The 18,673-nt window shown below is 47.2% G+C and overlaps 1 protein-coding gene across 1 annotated transcript in view; it reads right to left on the minus strand.

Moving 5' to 3' along the window:
* Positions 1–18,673, minus strand: part of COL27A1 (collagen, type XXVII, alpha 1) — a 164,690-nt gene that overhangs the window by 94,251 nt on the left and 51,766 nt on the right. The window contains exons 10-13 of the mRNA XM_009888040.1: positions 17,947–17,991; positions 15,538–15,591; positions 14,270–14,314; positions 1,165–1,218 (exon numbers count right to left, since the gene is read on the minus strand). Coding sequence (XP_009886342.1) covers positions 1,165–1,218; positions 14,270–14,314; positions 15,538–15,591; positions 17,947–17,991 — 198 coding nt within the window. The remainder of the gene's footprint in view (positions 1–1,164; positions 1,219–14,269; positions 14,315–15,537; positions 15,592–17,946; positions 17,992–18,673) is intronic.

Consider the following 18,673-nt stretch of genomic DNA (forward strand, 5'->3'; position numbering starts at 1 on the left):
AGAACAAACAAAGTCACTCAGAAAATAATTTAGAATAATTAATACATCTGAGAACTTTTTCAATCCGCAAGGGCATGTTTTGTGAGTAGTGGAAAACGCACCACATACCCAACTGTTTAGTATTAAGTGCTACAAGAGCAGAGCAAAATAAACCTTATCAGAATGCAGCTGCTTAAATGGTCTCTGTGACCATCCTGACCCAAATCCCAGGAGACACATCCCATTCTTAGGAAGCCAGCAGGGGTTGGATGAAGACCAGAGAGAGGCCAAGAACTCAGGAGCTTGGAGACTTCTCCCACTGCAGTGCCGGGGCCGGCTGAGGCATGGGGCAGGGCAGCAGAAGCCTGGGCTATGGTGTCTGTCTCAGGGCTCCCAGGCACTGGAGTGGGGAATCTGGCACTTCTTGCACCAGTGTTGATGTTCGCTTCAGATGAGGAAAGGTACTGAGCTTGGATTACTTCAGAAGCTTACTTCTCCAGGCCAGTGAGATGCAAACCAAGTGGTATCAGCTTGCTAACCTACATCAGAAAACGAAATGTGGTGAAAAGCAGAGGAACATGCCTCTCTCTCTTTGTACCTCGACCTCTACGCAACTGAGTACACGGCCTGCTCCTCTGAGGGTTCATGTGCACTCGAGTAGCCATCTGCGGTGCCTCATGATGGTATGTCCCTCTGTCTGTAGGCCCATGTCTCCCTGCTATGTTCATACCAAGCTTCATCCAGAGCACACTAGTCAACAAGGTGATTCCTGCAGCTGTCACAGGCTTTGGTTCAGGCCCTGTGGTACGGACAACACACTACAACCACTGCCTGTTCACCAGGAGCAACAGCCCTACCTTTGCTCTCTTGGTTTTTCTTCTAGCCATATCCTCAGGATGAGAAAGCATCTACCAAGACCAAGGTGCAAGAAAGGCAATAGATGGAGACAGAAAGCAAACGGCAACGTGATGACCTGGCAGTTAGAGGATGTTGAGTTGAACACGGGAATTCGCAGCATGCTTGAGCTGGGCAGTGACATACATTTGTTTTTCAGGAGGGACAAAACCAAAATGCTAGCAGCTGCCACCAAACTGAAACGCTTCTTTCAGCTCTAACTAGCATGATACAGTACAGTGTGCTGTCTACTGCAAGAGAAAGAAAGAAAGGAAAAAGCTATCTACTTACTGGGTTCCCATCAATGCCTGGAGGTCCTCGTTCCCCAAAATCACCAGGAAAACCCTGAGGAGAGGAGGCAAACACAAGTATTAGTTATTGATGCACCCTGGTGTAAAGACAGATTAAAAACTGCTCCCCTGCACTCAGTGCAGAGTGTTGGTAGACAGCGGGTCACGAAGAAGTGTGGGCCATCCAGCCTGCTTGTCCTCATCCAAACCATTCCTTCTCCACCAGCACATCCGCTCAGCGAGAAGCTCTACAAAGCCAAGAGCTCTGATTCACTGCTCTCTCCTGGGGCCAACGAAGGGTAACCAGAAGTACCGTTTACAAGGCTCAGCCATGAGCTGCACATTAACTAATGGGAGCCTTGAGAGGAAGAATCAGTGAGAAGACAGGAAGGCTTTTCCCTTGGCCATGCTATGAAAAGCACCCAGTGCTGAGGCTGCTGGACCTGACTTGTTTGCACCTTGTCTTGCAGGCTACGTCCAGCCCTCAAGCAGCTGTGTCTTTTCTCAGCACCAGTTGTCAGCTCTGGGCACGCTTCATACGGCAGGCAAGGCTTTTGCAGCACCATGTAGAAAGACAACGTGAGTGTGAGTAGCAGTGAGAAGGGGTGGAAATCTGTCCTCCTTCTGTCCTCCTTTTGGTTCACCCAAGTACTCCAGTACGTCTAACGAGAAATATGCAGCCCTGAAGATTATGTTGCGTAGATTACATGTGAAATGATAATCCCATATTTGGAAGATCAAACTCTATACTTAAAGATACAGTGCTTTCTATCCTCTTTCAGGAATAAATATCCTACTGATAGCATACTTCTGTAAAAGTCAATCCCAAATGCCTCATGTTCCAGAAGAACTCATAAACCTCACTGCAATGACTATCCTCAAAAATGGATCGTCAATCTGAATTATTTCATCCTGTCTACTAACCCAATCATTTTAACAGTACCCCCTTCTCATAGGATAGCTGAATAGCGTAATGCCTGTTGGAGCCCATGCAGATGCTTAATGGGGCTGATCAAAGATGCTTAGTGAATTCACTCCAATGCATTCACGACCTTTCAGCTTGCCAGAGGAACAAACGGTTCCAAGCTCATTACGGTCCACACCCCAGAGCTGTGAAAGACCATGTTCACTACATGAAAAAGTCACCACAAAAGACTTTATCATCATCTCATTACATCCGATACAAATTTGGAAGACTTCAAACAATTATAGAAAAGGGAGTGGAGGTACTGAGCCAGAGCCAGAACATGGTGGTGTGACACGTTCTCTCTCGCACTCTTAGACAGACCTTGTGCTCCCCCCAATTCCCTACTACAAACAAATCATACAGCCCTGTCCTGTTGTGCTCTGTCTCCCTTAGAAAGACCTCAGCAGAGGGGTACACCACCACTGTGGTTAGTAAAGCCTCTTAGTCACTACATGGACATTTTCAAGGAGGAAGCAGTTAAGTTTAAGATGGATTGGACTCAATTTTCCCCTGAGCTTGAACTTCATTCAGCAAAGGACCGGCAGGGAGCAGGCTGCCAAGAGCTATCACAGACCAGCTCAAACATCAGCAGCTTCAGGGCTACTCTGAACTTCAGCTGCAGTGGAAGGTGCTTTGGGGAGGCTGTGACACTGAGGTAAGAGAGTGCTGTGACTCTCCACTTCTTTTTCTTGCATGGCCCTTAACGTGAGATAAAATACAACACAGCATCCACCTCCTTTGACTCTGAGCCAAAAGGGAAACCGTTGTCTGCTAGAGGAGCCCCCCATGGACAGAGCACACGCAGAGCCTAACCCCAGGCTCTGACTCCTAGACTTGGTTAATTCAGCCAGGGCTAAAATCCTGCTTTATTCTCTACGCTATTCTGACCAGGGGCTTCAGGATGGAAAACTAAGGAATATATTTGCATACCAAAGGCTTCCCAGCCAGAGCATCTACCTTTGTGCTTCAGTTCAGAGTGGGAACTTGCGAAGCACATCTCCAGTCACCCCTGCTCCCTATTCTGTTTATGGTGGAGCAGTCTTGGAGGGTCAGCAGTATTGCTTTCACGAGGCTACACCAGAAGATGTGCTCCAGAGATACGTCAACAACCTGCAACAAGTGGGCGAGTTACTTCGGATTCAAACTAGGAGTCCCAGTACAACTGCCTTACACCCTTCTCTAGCTTCACCAGATACAAAGGACAACACAACCATGTTCTGGGCTAGCTAAGAGCTTGAGAGACCATGGATGGAGCCGACAGTGAGGGGATTGTCCTTGCTGAGCCAGAAGGATGGTCTCTCTTTCTGCCTTCTCCCCTGTATACTACAAACACCAATTACCTTGGGAAAGCAAACTCGAGGGAAGCAAAATGTGACAGCCAACAGCAACACGCTATATGGAAACCCATCAGCAACACTGAAAATAGAAATGATTGCAGCGGACAGAACAGGAAAACTATACCGGGAAGCTCTGCAGTCAAAGATGTCATCTAAGACCTCCCTTTATCTCAAGTTTACAACTCCTGGTCAACACAACTAGGTAAAAAGACACTTGGTCAAATCTAAGGTGAGAGATGGGAGACCTGTTTAAGACAACCAAAATTTGGCCACTTTCTTCAGAGCCAGCATTTCACCTCTTCTATACCAATTCCCTACAGCATTCAGTATGCACTCCCGAAAGGACACAACCTATCGCTTGGTTGCTTGGATTCAATACTTCTATTTTATGGGCATCACTGTGAAAGGGAAAGTTGTCTGCCTTTTTCTAGCTGGTCACTACATCCCTCAAGCCTGTGCACATGCCAAGAAGCTGTGGTAAGCAACCGCTGGAAACAGCCTTCTGCCATCTAGAGACAAAGATGTCAAATATAGCGAGAAGGCTGGGGGGCGACAACATTCTTTAATGAAAAAAGGGGAAAAATGACTCTGATACATGCTGAATGAATAAAATCAAAAAAAAAAGAAAAAAAGACTGCCTTGGAATATTTTGCTGTTTACAGTCACACAACTTGCCAAGGAAAATATGAGCGTGCATAGACTGATACTGTACTTACACTGCTGCGGAGTTCAGTCACAGCCTTCAGCACTCCCCCAGTTGGATCCTTCCTTTCCCAGAGGGCAGAACTGGGCACAGTGTGAGCCATGGATGCTACTGAGCAGCCTGGCCCTGGGGCTGCTGAGGCATCTTTTGTCAAGCTAAGGTCGTGCCAACGTGGCAAGGTGTTACGACTTTGAATAGTATGTTTAAATCAATATTGCTACAGCAGCACAATATCATCTAGAGGAATGCTTGCTCCAGACTAAAAGCATTGTCTAAATTTGGTTTAAATCTCTTCCAACGTGATATAAACAGTACACTCCTCTGCCAGAATACAAGTGTCCAGATAAGAAACTATTTAAATTCGTGTTTCCCACTAATCTCATTTTATGCCTCAATTTCTAGTACTAACCTCACTGCTTAAAGAGAAAGACACAGGAGATTTAAGGCACTTGGTTACAGTTAATAAAAATCTAGCTTTTACACAGGCTTTCCAACAGTAGATCTTCAAGTATTTAAAAAAGCAGATTATTCCCGTGTTTTGAAGGCGGAGAGCTGAGCACCTGAGGCCACTTGGCCAATGCTACCCATTAAGCAACAGATTCGACAATAAACCCCCTTCCCAGCACGCTGTGGCTCTCCCCACGGAGCGAGGGTTTCTGCCCATTCTCGAGATGGGATGGAAAAAGGTGAAAGTGGAAGGAAACAGAAGAAAGCCCGGAACAGTGTGGGCTGGCATCGTTGCTACAACAGCCGGGCCCGAGACAACACTCCGCAGCGAAGCCCCGTCCTTGCCAACACCTGATGGTCCTCAACACGCCATCTGCTCCGCTGGCACGGGCACCCCTCCCAGCCTAGGCGCACAGATCTCTGGGGTGATGGGTGGTCTCCTCACACCTTTTGGCCACAGCTCTAAAACGAACCCAGAGGAGGAGACAAATGGAAAGAGCAGCTTCAATTCAACTAATCCCAGGCATCCTAGCCCAATATTTGAGCTCAGCAACACAAGCGCTAACAGCCTTTTGCACATTAAATGGGACCAAGGCTGGTGGCTGTGGCATGAAGGAGGATATTTTGGCATTCATACAGCCTCCAAAGACCCAAACCAGGTTGTGAAAGCTATCCCAACGCAGTCCTGTGCACAGCAGGAAACAATCAATCTTCTAAGCCCCTAATGAAAAAGAAAGCACTTTCTTTCCATGGGGTAAGCAGTAGCAGTTTAAACCACAATAACAGTTCCAGTGACCACAGTGTCCTAATTTATTGCATCTCACATGTCTGTAAAAGCTATTTTTTCAGTGCCTCTCCCCTCCTGCCTGAGCCTAAAGGACAGAGATGTTCCCCGGGAACAAATCTAACACTATTCAACCGAAACAAGCAGCCTAGGAATTACAAGCAGACTTCGTTATCCCATTTGTTTCATTCCTGTAAGCAGCACTACCTCTCCTCTCCCGAGCACTGCTCCAGCAGCCCGAGGAGCCCAAACTGAGGGAGAACACAAGGGGCAGGAAGCTGATTTTATGGTGCTGGCGGACAGGCAGGTCGCAACTGGCAGCCCATTACAGGAGACTTGTGAAAGAGATTAAAAAGCCCAGCGCGTTCAGAGTCTCCTGACCTTCCCAAAGTGAGTGCAGAGGTTTTTTTGGTACAGAAAATCCGCCGTTTTTCAGGGTGCAGCTGCTTTTCCAGGAAGACCTGGAACTTCTGCTCAAGAATTGGGACAGCAAAGAAAAATACCCCAGTGAAAAATACCAAGCCGTGCATCCTGCCCGCTCTGTGGGAGGGAGGGGACATGCAGAGAAGGACCAGGGCCGGGAAGGGATGGCAAATGGCAGCAGAGCTAGGAGGAAGAGGCTCCACTAACAACCCCTGTTGGCCAAGAGCCAGTGGAGTGCTCCTCCGCAGTGGCTGAAGTCAGGTATGACAAAACTTTTGGCTCTATCTCACAGCTAGGAAACACAGAGAGGAGGTGGGGAAAAAAAAAAAAAAAGGCAGCCGAATGGATTTCACATTGTCTGAAGGAGAAGTTCAATGAAAGAAGCAAGATGAAGCTTGAAGATGAGTTGGAGAAAAAGCATACAAGCAGATGCTTTGCACTAAGCAAGATCCTGGTGCTTCTGTGCTCTCCTGTCCCCACACCAAGCACAGCTTTAGAGCGGTTGCCCAGTTTGTCCTCACTGCACTCTGTGAAGCTGAGGAACTGCTATTAGAGAGGAAACTGAGGCAGAGAGAGATGCAAACTGATTTATCCCAGGTTACACTGAGAAGTCCGAAGCCGAACCAGTAACTAAATCTCTATCTTTGAGATCCTGCAATAGCGCCTTAATTCATTTTCATCCCCACTCCCTGCAAAGAGCATCTTCTCATATGCCGGGAGACTCCTGCTGAGAACAACCAGACACAGACAGACACTGGAACCAGCTCCTCCTGCACCAGGGGATTACATCCCCCTTCACCTCCCCCCTTCCTTTCCTCCTCTGCTTAAACCAGAGCGGCTTGCCCTTTCTTGCTGTTGTCAGCCAAAGGGCTGCTCCTGGTCTGAGGAGACACTACCACTTCTTATCTCTGCTTCCCTGGAAGCAGCTGTCCTCAGGGAAGCAGAGACCGGTGAGATGTCCCGTGTCCGTTGCTTCCCCAATGCCTTTTCAGGTGTGCTCATGTGGGTGGATGTGTTGTATGTGTACAACATCTGATTCAGTTTAAAACACTTTCCCTGATGGAGTAAGGGAGGCAGTCTGGCAGCTGCTGCTCCGAGGAATCCTGGCAGGTCTGCACGCCAACAGAATCCTTCTCCAAAAATAGGATTTTATTTTCCTGTTGGCTAAAGGTGAAGCTGCTCAAACCAACTAGCCCTCCTGTCTTGTCTGCGAAAGACTCTATTTGCCAGTTGGCTCCAGCCAGGTGAATCACTGCCCAGGAGCCTCCCCAGGGATGGAGCTTGCAAGTCAAACAATTTAAACCCAAAAAAAAAAAAAAAAAAAAAAAAAAAGGTGGCGGTGGGGAAGCAGGACTGAGGGTGAGAGAAAGCATTCACTGGAAAAAAAGAAAGAGAATAAAATAAACAAGTGTTAGCTTATGTTGGCAGCTCACACCTCTGAGAGCATTCTTGGTGGAGAGAGCAGACGTGAGCCCCTCGGCAGGTGGGCGCACAGGCTGGCCCCGACCCAGCGCTGGTTCCTGCAGCGGCGAGAGTCACCCTGAAGGGAGCCTGGCAAACCCTGCGCTCCCGGCGTGCCTGCTCACTAGCTGTAATTCACGTGGCTACGCAGCAGCCTTTGCTTTCTGCTCAGTCTAGACCTGGGACGGTGACAGCTTTCATCCCATCCTCAGCTGGGTACGGGACCGACGGTCCTGCTGCAGTTCTGCTCTTTTGTCACCCGAAAGGGAGGTTTGCTCTCTCTCCATGGGAGACTTCACAGCTCCGTGTCCCTTCCTCTTTGGATAAAGATTTCATGGCATTTTTAAGCATAACTATCACTCCAGCTGTGGGAGCACAGCCCTCCAGGGCAGCCTGTTCCACCCGAACACGAGCAGAAGTCCCTTGAAGCCCCTTCAGCCAAACATCACTGAAGATAACTGACAGCCCCTCCACCCTCTTGCCCATCTGCTTTGTTCCTTCTACACGTGTATACGATCTCTTCCCCCGTCTGTGGGGCTCTAACAGAGTACAGATTACGCAGACCCAATTACCTAATGCTGAAGAGCACTGAATCTGCCACCGCTCCTAATTATTTATGGCCAAGATTTCCAAATCAAGCAACTCCTATTTAAGAAAGTCAAGCAGCTATGGCGATCAAAATGTTTTCAGACTCAAAAGTGATAGTTGCACTATTATTTCTTAGAATTTCTAATGAAAAGCATTTGATCCAATTTATGAATGAACATTTCCCTGAAGGAAGAATGAACATTTCCTGCTCTTGTGCTTAGGAGACCTTGGTTCAATTCTTCACAAGCTTTCTGAATGACAATGGATGAGTTATTTAGCGACATTATTGGAAACAAACCATCTCTGAGTTTGTTTCTTCTCTTTCAGTAGAAGTTATGGGCCCTTGGCACCTTTCAAACCCTTTTCCCTGTGTTTTCAGTACTTTGTTTTGCCCATTCTTTAAAAATGAAATACATGCTAACATTGTCCACCTTGCCAGGTTATTTTGATGACGATGATGTAATCATGTGAACATGTGCTGATATCAGAGTGATAAGTAACCATGCAGGCACCTCACTACAGAGATTCGGGAAACTCCAGACACGTGGAACACAACTGGAGCCAAAAAGTGATGGTCACATTTGCTCTGGGCTCATGCCTGCATTTCAGAGTACTGAACCAGGCCCAGAGGGGAGGAGAGACCAGCTGCCCAGTTTCAGTGCTCAACCTAAGCATTAAAAAAACCATTGATTGCTCAAACCAAATCTATTTTAAAAAGTTAGCTTAATAAAGAAAAATTATAGCAAAGAATTGACTTAGATGGCTAACAGGAAAAATCCAAGTCACGGGCTAAAACTCTCTCAGTAAAAGAGGAGTTTTGTCGATTACTAATTTTCAGGACCTCCAGTTGACTTTCATGCAAACAAAATGATTAAAAGCAAATCATTATTTTTTAAAAATCAATCAGTTCCTGAAGAAGGCACCAAACTTTTTGGTGCTATGCTGGGGTATTGGCATAAGACAGAGAGAGATACCCAAGTCCTGCCCATCAACTCCTCCAGGGCATTTGTGCTCCTTCCTGCAGCCCATCTTGTGGATTTACCAGTACAAATAGGTCCTCAGCCTGCACATTTCTCCACTAACTTTAGCTGGCCACATCTGAAAGTACACCTCTATATGCACAGGGCCTACAGCTGAACCTGAACTGGGACATCAGCTGGGAAGGAATGTTTTATGTGTTGGAGGATGAGTCCACCAAGTGCCGAGGTGAATTAGGCCTGAGCAGTGAAGCTATGTGGAAGAGTAAATATTTATTTGCTGAGGATATATACTGATAACATAATTTAGGATCAGTTAAAAAATCATTCCCATTTCTTTCAAATCTTAGGAAATTGTTTGTGGACCAACACACTGAACTACTGCCTAGTTAAGTCGGAAACCAAAGTTTATCCCTACTTCTTTAGAAATTTTTCAGTTTTAATTAGAATATTTCTTGAAAATGTTTCTCAGTGTTCAAAGAGAAGTGCAGCTCCATTCTTCCTCCTTTTTTTGGTAGATAACCTCATTGACAAAGGAGACATGGCTGGATCGTCAGCAGCCCACGTGAGCCATGGTACTCAGTGCTGTAGGTGAGAGCTCTTTGGGTGTATGCCTATGTCATGTCTCTTATGAGAAACGCCGTATGGGCTGCCTGTTTGCACCCCAGGGAACCCAGTCAAGTCAACCGGAGTCTGGCAATTATTTGTTAAAGAAGAGGTACTCTGAAATGCTGTTACCAGTTTCCCAAATCTCAGCTTGTGTGGTGCAGGAGACTCTCGCTTGGTTCCCTCCAAATGCAAGGAGGGACCTCGGCTGCATCCAAAGCAGAGAAAAGACTGGAGCAAGAAGAGAGGAGTTGTTTATCATCTTAGTCCCTACAGAGAGGAGCAAAATTTATTTTCTCAATAATTTGCGGTTATGCCAGCCGTTCCAGACACATGGCAAAACATGTTCCCCCATTGTTTGCATGGACAACAGCTGAGACTGTGTAACTTGGCAAAGCCCCATGCACTTACGTTCGCCACTAAGTTATCTTAGCCATATATCAAAAGGTTGGGGGAAACTGTAAAACGAAACCTTCCTAACCCAAAGGCAGCCCTGCTTTTTGCTATCTAGTGTCTCCCACAAGGCAATGCCTTTTCACATGATTAGGCAACAGCCTACCCACATTGGTGGGGAGGGCAGGGGTATCATGTGCACCTCTAACAACTTATCAGATGAAGAAAAAAAGAATATATTGAGACTTGGTGTTCACTGGAGGCAGGAGTTAAGACGTTAACTTTACAAGTCAACATGGAAGAAGACAGCAGACATGAAAAATAGCCTGGCAAGAAGGCGCCGCCGCATTACAAGCTGAGAGCTGGCAAGGGGGACCCCGCCTGTGGTCAGCTCATGGGAAACGGATGCCAGATTCGGCAGCTTGCCACTGCGTTGATGCTCACAACAAATACTGAGGTTACGTTAGACTGGCTGCCAGATCACTGCTGGCTCTCACAACCTCCACGCTGTGGCTGACAGGCAGAGGGACGGGAGACTTCTGGACTCACCTACGCACTGATCCCTCATACTTAAAATCCACGTGCCACTTTATAGCACCTCTTCCTTGACACCTGAGCAGTAATCCTTAGCATTTACATGCTAAGTTTCAGCGACTGAGCTCAAAGGAGAGCCGAGCGCGTTATCCCTGTTTTGCACCCAGCCAAGAACAGCCAAACAGCTTGCCTGAAGTTGCATGCCACGGGGAGAAACCGGGTTCCACGTCCTCTGCCTCCTCCGGTGCAGTCACCACGCAATGCAGCATCGCCCCACCTTGCCTTGGCAGCCTCCGACCACACATCCCGAGTGCAAACCCTCCCTCTGTGCCTGCTGCTTAATGGTCTACGCCACCTGCCAAACTATCTCCTCGGAGCAGAACTTCAGCAACATGTTGGCAGGGGGACAAAAGACAGACCGGTGATGCTGAGCACAGCTAGACAGGCAGGGAAGCCGAAAGGCTGCTTGGGGTGTGACCGACTTGCTCATGCTACTGTTCCCTAAACCTTCCAGCCCTGGGGATGGTCTGATCCTGTGCTGTTTTCTAACCCAAATGGATTGCCCCTTTGGGCCAGGGCTTTTCTTTGAGGAGGTGTTTGCATGGTACCTGACACGGTGAGGCTCTGAGCGTTCAACTCGGCTCCAGGCACAGGACCAGCAGCACCAACAGCTTCTCAGAAAAATATAAGGAAACTTCAGCTGTGTTTGGCGAAAATTGTGAATTCAGACAAACCAAAGAGTTACTAAGTATGTCTTGGATCTAAATTTTGCTCCTTCCTTTCTCTTTCTTTTAAAATAATACACCTAAAAAAAAATATAACACATGGTAAGCAAAAATCAGGCATAAGACAGCGCAGGTGGTGCAGTATTGATACTCCATGTGAAAAAAGAGATACAAGCACACATCATAACGAAGATGAACAAAAAAAAGAGCTCAAAGCTCTTGGGTATATTTCCTGAAAGTTTGCCTTTAAATCTCTCTCTAACAAGGCTTGAAAGCTTCTGAAAGTATTACAGTCTATTTGAAGTTTAATATAATCTGCAGTGCAGACATTTCTGATTGCAGCTTCCCATCTCCCACAGCATAAGAAAAGCATATCACTATCAGCTTTGTGCTTCTGGGATGATGACTAGCTATATCTCTTCTTCCTGTGGGTCACCTCCTTCAGTGACAGTACATCTCCTTTCTAAAGATGAATTAGGACTGATATATCACCTACGCATGCCACGGCAGAAGGTAACAACAGCTTCTCTCACTCCTTCCCCCCAGCACGGTGCAGACCACAGCCCTGCTGCCCTCACAGCAATGGGGCCTTTTTTTATCATTTTTTTTTCCCCCCAGCTGCTCAACTGAACACCATAAAAACCCACAAAAACACCATAAAAAGCCATTCTTTTCAGCCACTGCATTGGCAAGACTGAAGGTTTAAGCAACCAGTTGCTTCAGCTCCAGGCCTCCAGCCTACCCCTAAAACAGGCAGCACATCCAGAGACACACAGACTCGTGTTATTTCACTCTCCCTAGTGCAGTGCGCTTTAACCATAATTCTCCTCCTAGCCCACCCCCAGCCCTCTTCTTGCTCAAGAGTTCGCCAGGGCCCATACGTTGGAAAAGCACTCGCCTCCTACGTTGCTGCTGTGCTGCGGGGAGAGCAGAGCGGGAGGTGGAGTCAGCTGTTTCCACGACAGATTCACCATGTCCCTCACAGCTCTGCAAAACTTAACTTCCCTGGAAGGGTTTCAAGGTCTGACTCATGTCCAGTTCTTCTATTTTAATCATTCCCTCTTACATCATTCTCGGAGGCCCACGGTGTCACATGCAAACTCCCCCAGCCCCCCGCTCCTCCTCCGCCGAGCACTTAATCTGCTGCCGACTCTCCCCCCCAAACAAAACTAGGGAGAGAAATATATTTGATACCAACTCCTTCCCTACTCTCCAGAGCATTTACCAGTTTGGGATGGCTAATAAGGGCTTCCAAGAGCTCTCCATCGCAGTGACAGCACTGAAATAGAACAGGAACAGCAGCTGTGCCAGCAAACCTAGCGGCGCGGGGATGCGAGAGACCAGAAAAATCACAGCAGGCTCACTAACACCGCAAACCAGCTGGGAGACAGCGCAGGCCAGGAGATAAGTGTTGGGAAGGGAACCAGGTCAGCTGGTTCCTACTTTCCAGTCTCCCAGTGACTTCCTGAATAACTCTGGATGTCACTTAACCTTTTTGTTCGCGCTCGGAAGTACAAATCATCAGCATTGGTCCACTCAAGATTTCTTATTAAACCTGATATCATGAAACGGGGATGGAGCCAAAACTCTCCAAAAGAGCCGAGTAGAACAAAGGTGCTCACGCGCGGCCGTTTAATCCCTTCTCTAGATCCCAGCCTAAACGCCTCCACCATTGAGAGATTCCCCGCTGATCTCAGGGGAGCCCCTTGTTTGTAACAGTGACCGCCAGACAAAAACTCTTGCCTGGAAGATTACGAACGCTGGCCAAACAACAGCTGGAACGCGTTGAGCCTCCAGCATGCTCTGTGCAGAAACAAGGCAGAGAGCAGAAACCCTGTACCTAACGACAGTTGCTTTGTTTGTTTTACTCTGGTCAATGAGTCATCGTTACACCGATTTGCTCTCTGCAATTATTCATCACAGAGGTTTCTGGTGCAACCAGCGGCTTACAAAACCATAAGATCTGGTACAGATTTCCACTACTCCCCCTCTCCCTCCAAAAAATCTGCTCGACCTTTCCCCATCCTAGGGAGAGAACAGCCAGTGGGATGAATGTGGCACTGTCGGGATGTTTGCATGGCTTTTACTGTGAGAACATCAGCAAGCGGTAGGCGTGGGACTCCTGGAAAGCACGCGTTCGCATGCAAGGGCAACAAGGGGAAAGCACTGGATTTTTCCATGTGTGGGTGAGTGGACATTTTACAAGGAGCCTGTGAGTGCACTGATGTCAGGAGATAGAGAGAAACTCGGGCTAACGTGCAGGACAAGGTGCAAAGGCAATGAGATACACGAAAGCACGAACATGCCTGATCTCTCCGCTGACTCCTGGAACAAAAAATGTTGTTACGATTTGGCAAAGGAAGCACGCAGAATTGCTTGGAAGAAGGCTGATGTGGGAAAGCCTTTCCTTTCTGTCCTTTCCGTGTTTACTCCGCTCATTTCAGTACTTTTCCCACCTGCTTTTATTTTGCCTTTTGCTACAGTCCATACAAATCCTTTCTTCTATGCAGCTCTCTCAGTTTCCACCTTGTATTCAGCCCTGCCTGAAAACACCTCTTCCTCCTGGCCAAGCTCTCACATCTACCCGGTCTCCTTCCTCCTCAAACATGTCTTCTTCTGATCTGCTTTAAACCTGTACCACCACCAAGGACAAAAAGACTTCTATTACAGAAATGCACTTGCATTACACAAACCAGCATGGTACAAGGGTTGGAGAGAATCACAGCAAAAAAGAGGCAAATGTGATGGGACTGGTGGGAGCCCAGAGCAGTAAACACAACAGAGCGAGCCCAGAGCCCTGGGATGCTGCAGTCATGGCGGGGAATTAAAAAGGACATTCAGAGAAGAGGCTGGCCAGAGGGAGGACAGAGGAGAACACGTTGCAGAAGAGAATCTGAGAAGTGCAAGAACCAAGGGCGCATTTAGACAGTGCAAAAAAGAATAAAAATGCCTGTGAAGTGGGCAGAGCACGGAAGAAAGGAAGAGAACAATCTTTATATTTTCAGTTTGCTTCCTGCTTGAGAAAAGAGATATGGAAAGGTTTGTTTGATGTCCCCATTTAGTTCCCATCAAAAGACATCAAGGGACCCAGCCAAAAGCCAGATGTTTTGTTTCCAGTTTCATTCAACAAGGTCTGCATAATAGACGAGGAAAAACTTTACCGGCCTACCCATCTTGCCCCTCTTCCCAGGAACTCCAGGGATCCCCTGCAAGGAAAACACACAGAGAAAAAAAAAATAATAGGTCTGGTTGAGAAAGCAAACAGCCAACCAACAATACAAAACAAAACTAGAAGAGAAAGGGGAATGCAAAACAGGCTAATGAGTGCGGCATTGTTCGGGAATCAAAATGTCAGCTACTTGCAGTCAGCTGCGAGAGCAGAAGACAATTAACCTTCACCCACTGACTACGGCCCTCCCTGAGGACACACGCAGGCAGCATCCACACCCAGGGCAACAGGCTGGGGCTGTGCTTAGCAGGAGCAGTCATTAAGCTACTGGTCTGGAACCGAACGAAGGCCACCGCCAAGGCACTCGCTGGCGAACTTCTGTTTATGTTTCTTATTTAGTTATACAAGCATTAAATCAGCGACTCTTGAGTGCAGGGTAGTCCCCTCCCAGGCAGGCACACACACACTCACTCCCACATGCTCCTGGGGCCTCTCTTGTTTCTGGAGCTTGCATTTTAGGGAGAAAAAGTTGGAATAAAACAGTCTTCATCTTACAGCAACCTTCCTTAGGAGCTATTGCAGCGGGAAGAGGGGGTGCTTGGATGGGCAGAGATGAGGCAGGTGGGGGGATGTGGGGGAGAAGAGCAAAAAAGCAAGGGAGGTCCTGCAAAGCTCTGAACGTGTGGGTTTGGAGAAGGTGCGATGAAAAGGATGGGAGGAAGGGAGGACCATGGGAACAGCAGCCACAGACCTCAATCTTGACTGCCCAACTCAATGCGACTGGAAGGAAAGCCATTCTCAGAAAGCCCCAGGCCCTGTCCCTTCCGAGACTCAGGCTCTTTCCAGACACCCCCAGTTGGACACCCAAAATGCTGGGGCACTGTGGCTGGGATTCCACTCCTGTGGGAGCAGGGAATTTCCATGTACATTCTACCCCCCACCCCATCTCGCTAGGATGAACTAGTAAGGGGAAGGAGGAAGGCAGGTTTTTAAGCGAAGGAAAATGTCGAAAAAACTCCTCTCTACTGAACAGTGAGGTCTGATGACCCTGTCTGAAGCCTATGTTGTCCTGAGCTGGATGTCAACACCATATAGGGACACAGGTCTTCATGCAAGGGTTGAAACGGGCTAAAGAAGGCATGGTTAAACATTAGGCATGCTCGCCTCCTTCCTCAGGAGCAACGGATAGAAAAGGTTTCAAGAGGCTCTGAAGAACTGTATTCAAGCAACACACCAAGGTTTTCTTCACAGAATACTCACTCGTTCTCCATCAGCCCCTGGTAGCCCAAATAATCCTGGGAGACCAATATATCCCTAAAGAAAAGAGGAAACAAGTAGTCAAATACATTTCTCCATTAGCAACCAGTCAGTCTGTCTTTCCTGAACAGCACAGCATCCTCCAGCGTTGGTCAATGGCAGCCGTGATGAAATAAACCTTGAGGCAAGTGTATATGCCCATGGACTGCATGGTGCTGGCTTCCACGATGTAGTCCAAGGGCACATACCCTCACACCAGGGATCATGAGGACTCCAGGCAGGAAGAAGCCAGCAAGAAGAAACCTTGAAACCTTACCTGGGCTGGCTCCGAGTGTACCTGAGGGAAACGGAGCTTCATTCAAGGTTAGCAAGAGTGATAGCAAAAGTTATCCGCGTGCCTACGCCTCCTTTCATCTCTCCAAAGAAAAAACTTTCCCTGCCTTTAGCACTCATTCCCAACTGTATTGCGAAAATGTCTTGTACCAAGCTCTTTCTGCTTGTCTTATGTCCCATGGTGGTTGCACACTGCAGCCAACCACCACCTTCTCCTGACATGCAAGGCTGCTGACCACCCCGTTGTTGAGAGAGGAGCAAATCGATAAAGATTCTGCCTAAAGCCTTTCCCTGCAAACTCTGTTGCACCACCAAGACCTTTGCAAACACTTTGTCAACCCAAGCACCAAGGGCGCTGCCGCTTCAGGCTCTTGGGCTTGGTGTGCGAGGCTCCACTTGGACATATGTATAGATCCTCTGACACCCAACCGCAAAGAAGCCTCTTTCGCACCAACACGTTTCACGTGAAATCTGCGCCTTTCACACTCATCGGCAGGCGTTGCATTTTCAAGTACGCAGCGTTTCTCTAGCGCCTTGGGATCCTGCTCAGACAGGACACAAATGCTACGTTTCCCTTCCCTTGCAACAATTGAAGGCTTGTGTTTAATCCTCTTTGCTCAGCAGTTAGTACAAAGTTACCTTGTGTGCTGGTCCTTTGCAAAGGACTAATTTGTGCCAAACATGCCGAATCAAGAGGAAGTGAATTTCAGCAGGGAGCCCCCTCAGTGGCACCTCACTGTTACAAGAGCCAAGTGTTAACACTGATTTTCTCTCATCTTTCTTTCTCCATCATCGCTAAACCTCTTACTGTCAACCCCACCAAATTTTTTTACCAGTCTATCGCTCCCTTTAGGTTGCAATTCCTTTAGGGATGATACCTAGCCGGGAAATATGGCCGCATTAAAATGATGCTGTCTGTCTTTATCTCCCAAACCCCAAGACAAACCACATAACTCCTGAGCTACCTCCTGCAGAAGAAAAAAAAATAAGAGGTAGGGGGTGGAGAAGAGTCCACTGTTGGCTCCCTCAGTCTGCAAAATGCAGATATCTCACCTTAGTACCCAATTCTGATTGACTGCAGATGAACTGAGAAATGGCTTTCTTGGGTAGCCATAAATATTTCAGTCCTCAGCGCTCAGGGGTGCAAAGTGGAAAATAATTTTCAAGTCTTACATTCTGCACATCTATCACGTGATAATTACAGGAGGTCCTGGTTAGGCCAGGGAAACAGATGCACCAGGGAAAGCTTTATCACTTGCAGAAGTGAGGTACGAAAGCTGTGCTATCTCAGATCTTCCTCTCCCCTCTCATTGAACGTGCCATCTCCCTTCCCAGCTACACAGTCAGCATTTGTTTATTCCTTGCAGTTTTCCTAGTGATGAAAGCCAGCTGGTTGAATTTACTGCATATAGAGAAAGTATCACAAGTTAGAGAAAGGGGGGATTTTATTGGCTCAGAAGCTCATTGTGAATTTATAATTGCAGGAAAAGAACAAAATGTGATTAATGAGAGTCTTAACTGGTAAAAAAATAAAAATAATCCTTTGCAGTGAGAATGAACCCCCAGCAATGCAATTTGGTGAGCAAAACCAGGCAGAACAGAGATATTAATGTTTGTATTTGCACGTGGCTTCAAGATGCTGGCTTGCTGTTCTGCATAATGATATAAATCACTCCCAAACCCAGGACTATACCCCAAAGAGCCCATATTCAGCATGGTCGAAGACCACTGAACCACATTTACTGAAACTAAAGAGGCCTTTGGGAGATGGGGCTTGCAGAAAGTTCAGACTTTGGTCTTTGGTAGGAATTTGTATGCCATTCTTTCTTCTCCTGCAATGCGAGTTCTGAAGGGGTTGACTCTGAATCATCACTATTTGTGAACTTTGATCTTGGTACATTCCGTGTTTAATTTAAAAAATTTACCAGTGCTTCAATAAACAAGTGGTGCGCAGTTCAAATCGCCCAAATCCAACAAATTAAAGGAACTAGTCTCAGGATTGCAAAATTAAGTGTAAAGTTCTTTTGGGAAGCCTTTGTTAAAAACAAGTAGAGAAAAGACAAATGAAATGCTGCTTACCCGACTGCCTTTTGGACCAGCGTCCCCTATGGGGCCAGGTAAACCCTAGAACAGAAGGGAAAAAACAAAGACAAATGTGTACAGGCTTTAACTTAACCCAATGAGCAGTGCCAAATCCCCAGCACTGTCCCTGCGTGATTCTGCTTTCAGTGCCGAGTCCAAGGCGTATCAACAAAGGAGGAAAAAGGACAAAATGATACAAATAACAAATCTCCCATTGTTGGGGAGCTGAGACTCCGCAGAACCTGAGACTGCGGCACATAGTGAGCCTTCCCCGGGGCTGAAGTAGAGATTTCTGATCATAAAGACCAAAAAGGCTAATGCAGCAGGGAGCACGGAGGTTGCGTTACACTTCAGATGCGACGTACAGTGATGCTCTGTCCCCAACAGCTCTCGAGTCCTTTTCCTGCCCAACTGAACACAGGCATAGCAAATGACAAATGTATTTCAATACCTGTTTAGGGAACACAGACAGGCCCTGATGGAGTGAGAAAGCCCCTCAAATTTCTACAGCCTACAAAGTCAGTTAGCAGAGCAGGTATCGCATATCTCTAACCCTCTGCAGCATCAACAGCTACGGAAATAATTGAAAATGCATTCCCCATTCTACTTTTATGCCTACTGCTGCTCACTTAAAGCACTGTGAAAAAGAACATGAAAACCAATTTTCATGTTTATTGTTGTCTAGCAAGTTTCCGGGTCATTTTTTTTTCTAGCTCCAAATGTT

This window comes from Charadrius vociferus, unplaced genomic scaffold (genome assembly GCF_000708025.1).
Source record: "Charadrius vociferus isolate BGI_N301 unplaced genomic scaffold, ASM70802v2 scaffold56, whole genome shotgun sequence".
Classification (NCBI taxonomy): domain Eukaryota; kingdom Metazoa; phylum Chordata; class Aves; order Charadriiformes; family Charadriidae; genus Charadrius; species Charadrius vociferus.